A 5,660-nucleotide genomic window follows, 5' to 3' on the forward strand; every position below is an offset into this window, starting at 1 on the left:
CCTTGACTCTCACATTGAGTTTAAACTATTGCTTGAATAAGGCCAACAATTCAACAAAAACTCTAAAACCAACTCACCTCCTTACAGGCATTACTAATTGTCATGTACTATACCTCTACAATGGATAAATGACTACAACCCATCACTTGCTCATTCAAGTAATAGAAACACTAAATAGGCTAAAGAAATAGCCACTAGTAGATATTTTATGATCTACATCTCCTGTCAAATCTAAGTCAACAATCCCTTGTGAGTAATCACCATAGTAGAAGATATAATAATTTATAGTGTTCTGCATTCACCTTAAGTCTCTCTTAATTGTTGTTCAATGCTCTATGCCAATATTAGCCATATAATAATCCCAAGGCTCCCATTACATCACCAATGTCTAGCTTTATGTAAAATATAACATAAATTAGAATATGAAGTAGACTAGTGTAAGGAACATGCAATATATACTCTACATTTAACGGTGAAGACGTATATATTACTTAACTAATAACTTAGTACCCAAGAAAATAGAAACATTTACTAGCATATAATTCTGCATACTAAAATATTACAACACAAATTCAACATACTTAGTCTATCCCAATCAAACATTTCTTATTTCTGTCTCTTTTCAATGCCTAGGATGCATATAGGAACCCCTAATTGTTTATGTTGAAATGTATTGAAATTTTATATACCATATCTCTAATCATCCATTCATTGTTACCAAATATCAACAAATGATCTATGCATAAATTGATAAAAAGAGATTGATTACCATCATAAAGTTTAATTTTTAATAATTAAATAGTTGCTAAGGGGCCCAACGCCCAATACAGTAGAAAGTAAAGTCTATAAACAACATAACACAAAAAATAGGGGAAAAAAGAAACAATTATCGGCACCCCGATGACTACCATCTAGTACATAAAACCAACCCCACCAAAACCAAAGTCCAATATCTGACCAACTATATAGGCAACCAACATAATTAGGAAATACACTAGATTATAATACATAGCATATGAATTAAACTTTTGAAACCATAATTTTGGAGATCATTGGACACCATATAAGTATTGCTTCAATTTATATGCTAATGAAACCTTGCCTTTTACCACATAGTAGTTGTTAGGCGTTATTCTTTTTCCTACAAATATTATTTAATCTTTCTTTGGTTTATTAGGAGTGGTTAATGTGAATAAACATGGAAAAATACATAATCTACATGTACCACTTTCTAACACATGAGTAATTGAGTCACACACTCCCTTTTGGCTTGTTGTGCCTCCTTCCATAACCACGAGTTTGTTCTTACCTTTAGTAGGTTATAGGGTAATTAATTTTCTCACCCTCTTTTGGCTTTTATGCCACTAATTATAACTTCTTTCTATCTTCACTTAAGGAGGTTATGCTACATATTTTGACATTTATCAAGTAGGTAAAACTTCCCATATTTTATGGGTAGTAGGAGTTAATGCACCTATTGGTAGCTTGGTGAGCGTATGAAGAGTATTCTCAAGTTCTCTTGCATTGTCTATATTGTTCTTTCATTTCAGATTTTGGCTCTACTATTTGATATTCGATTATCTATTAACTGTAGTTGCACATGATCTAGGTCAGACACGAGATTCTAGCCCGATTGTCACTTCCCAAAGAATCTAACATGGTACTGGAACTTGTTGTCTAGTACAGTTAATTTTAATATCTGGCTTTTATAGATTTGAGACTAACTGATAGCTATAATATTAAAAAACCAAGTATTCTCTTCTCCTACATCCTTGCATAGCCCTAATAATAAGTACAACTTAACAAAAGAATAAGCATCCCTATAATCTACTTTGCATAGTTATATTCTTGGGAGGTTTGCGTGATTGTAGCATTTAGGTAATTTTGGCAGAATTTTCAACATTTCCAAAGCATCCAAAAGGTTGGATAAAGTCACAATTGACTTTTTTTTCAAAAACATCAAAGCTTGGAGGACAAAATTAGAAATCAAATGTTAAAATTTAAAAACTTTTACAGGAGCCATTTTAAATTTTGCATTAGAAACTCATTTTTCAGTCACTAGAAAGAAAAAATATTTTTGGCATGCAAAAACCATTTTTAATAAGTTTGGCACCTTCCCTAATTTCAATCTATGTTCTCCTACTCCTATTTCCATACATCAATATATATCCATCCTTATCTATATCCTACCTATATTTATATTCATGCATTCCCATTATTTTTTGTCCTATATTTGCATACATTTACCCATGATCATTGTATTATATATCTTTTTACAACGGACCATTTTTGTAGCATTGAGGATTGATCTTGCTTGGCTTGAATTTTAAGGAAAAATAAATTTGTTTCAAATTTTAAAATTCTCCTCTTTCCTCATAGTCATTGGGAGTTGAGTTTGTAAAACATGGAATTATCTAGCAGGGCTTCAAATTTAAAGACATTAATTGACCATTAAGCAATCATTGACTTATTCGTATATAGAATGAACTTATGAACATTTTCATTTGGAACTTTAAATAGAATAAAAATATTGTATCAAAATCAACATCTAAGTATCTTTATCACAATCAAAAAACTATTCTAATTAAGGGAGTAGGAGAACATGACCATTGATTATTTCACTATCTTTATGATGTAGTTATAAATATACCAAGTCCTTAATAATCAATGAGGAGTATAGAATCTAGCAAATCAAAGAGAAAAAGTATATATTGTGATAGATAAGGTCTAGAGTTACAAATTAGACATGTATAATATAAAATTAATCTACAATCACATAATTAACTTAAAAGGTTAATAATTCCCCATGCAAGTGAATATATTTAGTTGCGTCGTATACAATTACACCGGGTGTGTTCATAGTTTCAAGAAACATTTGCATAAATTAGTTTTTTGAATTACTGGTATGAACATAAATTCAACTATTTCCTATCTATATATTGCAGTTCTTGTGAGATTTACCTAAGAAATGTTTTTAAGTGACAATCGAGATAATATAAACAAACACTGGCTTGACGTTCTACCACTACACTTCAAATTTGAGAAAAATATTATTCGATATTTTCCATATATTCGTCTTTAGTGAAAGATGACAAGAGAGTCTCGGCAAACAAAACTAAAATAACTAAGAAGCCTCATTCCGTGTGCTCATGCTTGCAAAGTAACAGAATTGAGGGATTCCTAAGAATTTGTCTATAATGCACGCATTTGGTCTAACAGCTGGAACCTTTTCTGCAGGTGAGAACACCCGAACTTGCAGTGATAGAGCCCACAATAGAGGAAGGTCTTGCCGCCATACTCGAAGCTTTGGCATAGCTTGAGGATTCTTTAGTCCCTGATGGTGTGAAGAATGCCCCATTTAACATAAGATCTCCCACTGATCTCCAGTTGCCTTCTGTTGAATCTTGGTGCTTTGTAACCTGCACATTACCCATACTATAACTAGACTACAACCGTTGAATACCAAAGATATAAGAGACATGAGTTGTACAGGTCTTTTACCTCCTTGTGGAATCGATAATCAGGAGCAAGGAATCTGTTGCCTTGGCTGTTAATGGTGGGGTTTGCACTTCCCCCGATTGCATACATTTCCCAGTGGGTGTAATCATTGTTCACCACATGAAAGTATCCATGTCGACATCTGCATCATAACGTTAATATCTTAAAGACTTGAGCAAATAAACTTCAGCAAGCTGTATATTCGTGGTCTTTGTGCAAGGAATACAGTTTGTTACAAAATTCTATTCACACCTGGGCATACGTTGAACAAGCCCTTCTCCAAAGTGGTTGAAAGCAACTGTTACTTGCATTTTGACGTCCTCGGTGTAGGCGTCGCTGTGTCCTAGGAGCATCACCTGGAAAAAGCCAATAAATATTGGACTTGAGAAATAGCGTTCTATCGACAATTTAATAAATACTCACATTTTTTTCGTTCAAGTCAAGTAATAGGCTTTTAATACCCTACCCTAAAATCCTCGGATAAAAAAGACAATTGTGAAACCTAATTTCAAAGAAAAGTATATTTATGGAAGACCAAAAAAGCAGTTTTGAAAAATACAATTGTGAAACCTAATTTCAAAGAAAAGTATATTTATGGAAGACCAAAAAAGCAGTTTTGAGCACCTTGTCATGGTGAGTGAAAAAGCTGTTTGAAATGGTTATAGCAGTGGAACCCATGATGGCGTCGATCAATCCATCTGCGCAACTTGACAATGAACAGTGGTCAACCCAAATTGCGCTTGATCCAAAGATGGAAATCCCATCTCCATCACTCTTGGTTCTAAACCCATAATGTGTCGGGGAGCTCCTAACATTTGTGTTTCCCGCAGGTTTACAGTCGTGGATATGAACTCCATGAATGATAATATTGGTCACATACTGAATTGTAATGCAAGCTCCATTTGCTATATGAACATTGGCACCTCTACCATCAATAGTCTTATAACTGTTCATGATAAGCTCCTCCTTGAGCTGAATAACCATATCTTTTTGGAAAATAATCCAGAGAGGTTCGGTTTGAATAACAGCGTGCCGCAGAGTGCCAGGTCGAGGATTGACCGGGTCATCGTCATTTGGATCTGTAACTATATAAAATCTGCCATTCTTACCTCCAATGGCGTTTTTGCCAAATCCGATGGCACAATCAGCCAGTCTCTTTCGGTTGTTAACCCAGTTAGGATCACAACGCCAACAGTCATCGATGGGGTTCCCCGTTTCGCACGAGCTCAGCTTTCTTTTCGAATTATTTAAACTCCTGCACAATAGTTCTTGAAGTAAATAATCTCAACTGTCTGTAATATATGCTAGCTATAAAAAAATGCGAGGACTTTGAAATTCTCTTAATTGAACTGACTTAAATATCTTTTCTGTAGTGAATTTTCTTTCATTGAATCTGTCTCAACGACGACAATTGTTAATTATCCAATGGCATGATGATATGGGTGATAGAAATTTGTTCTATAACTGCTGCATACCAACTACAGTTACAAGAATAGTATTATAGAAATTACAGTGAAGAAAACGTCGAGGAACAGCATAAGAATAAATAGAACATTTATAATAAACCTTGTCATTTAAGATTTCATACTAATGTACTAAATTCAATAAGATATTGGATTTCATTTCTATACTACCATAAATAAATTCTCTAAAATTTCTAAATCATCTGAAAGGCGAAATGGTTACCTTTCTACCATTTGAACTACAAGCTCCGGCTTCTCAACATGATATTTATCACTATTCTCAGCCTTAGTCATATTGGAGGGGGTTCTTATTGATTCCACCATTACTAACTTGATGAAAAAGACAGCAAGAAGAAGAAACAATGGCTGTAAGGCTTGTCTGCTCGCCATTTTGGATAGGAGAAAACCTGCAATGGTTGTATTACATGCTATGGCTTTGGGCTATCTTATATACAAAATCATCATGTGCAAAATCTGTAGAGAAGGGGGAATCTTGACCCCGACGTTTGAAAAATTGTTGTGTGCACGTTATCTCCGTGCGATTATTACGGTGGTAATGCACATGACTATAGCGCTTGACTCATAAACAATAGTGAGTAATGATGTGATAGAGCATTCCTCCAACGTTTCTTAGAATGTTTACTCCGACGTTTTTCTGAATTGAGAGTTTTCTCCAAATCTATTTGAAAAACATAGATA

The 5,660-nt window shown here is 34.1% G+C and overlaps 1 protein-coding gene across 1 annotated transcript; it reads right to left on the reverse strand.

Moving 5' to 3' along the window:
* Positions 1 to 3,212: 3,212 nt before the first annotated feature.
* Positions 3,213 to 5,351, reverse strand: LOC131874346 (probable pectate lyase 18). The gene is made up of 5 exons (XM_059217680.1): positions 5,185 to 5,351; positions 4,123 to 4,753; positions 3,751 to 3,854; positions 3,502 to 3,640; positions 3,213 to 3,419 (listed from the first exon to the last, which is right to left on the reverse strand). Exons 1-5 carry the CDS (start codon positions 5,349 to 5,351, stop codon positions 3,213 to 3,215), a joined length of 1,248 nt encoding a protein of 415 aa, XP_059073663.1.
* Positions 5,352 to 5,660: the final 309 nt, after the last annotated feature.

Source organism: Cryptomeria japonica, chromosome 3 (genome assembly GCF_030272615.1).
Source record: "Cryptomeria japonica chromosome 3, Sugi_1.0, whole genome shotgun sequence".
NCBI classification, from domain to species: Eukaryota; Viridiplantae; Streptophyta; class Pinopsida; order Cupressales; family Cupressaceae; genus Cryptomeria; species Cryptomeria japonica.

What these genes read in the sequence shown, in the direction of transcription:
- LOC131874346 (XM_059217680.1), bottom strand. Translation starts at nt 5,351, where the DNA reads ATGGCGAGCAGACAAGCCTTACAGCCATTGTTTCTTCTTCTTGCTGTC. An exon ending in CTTGTTCAACGTATGCCCAG is followed by an intron (nt 3,641 to 3,750) that starts GTGTGAATAGAA and finishes GTTATGATGCAG; the next exon opens with ATGTCGACATGGATACTTTC. An exon ending in ATTATCGATTCCACAAGGAG is followed by an intron (nt 3,420 to 3,501) that starts GTAAAAGACCTG and finishes GGTAATGTGCAG; the next exon opens with GTTACAAAGCACCAAGATTC.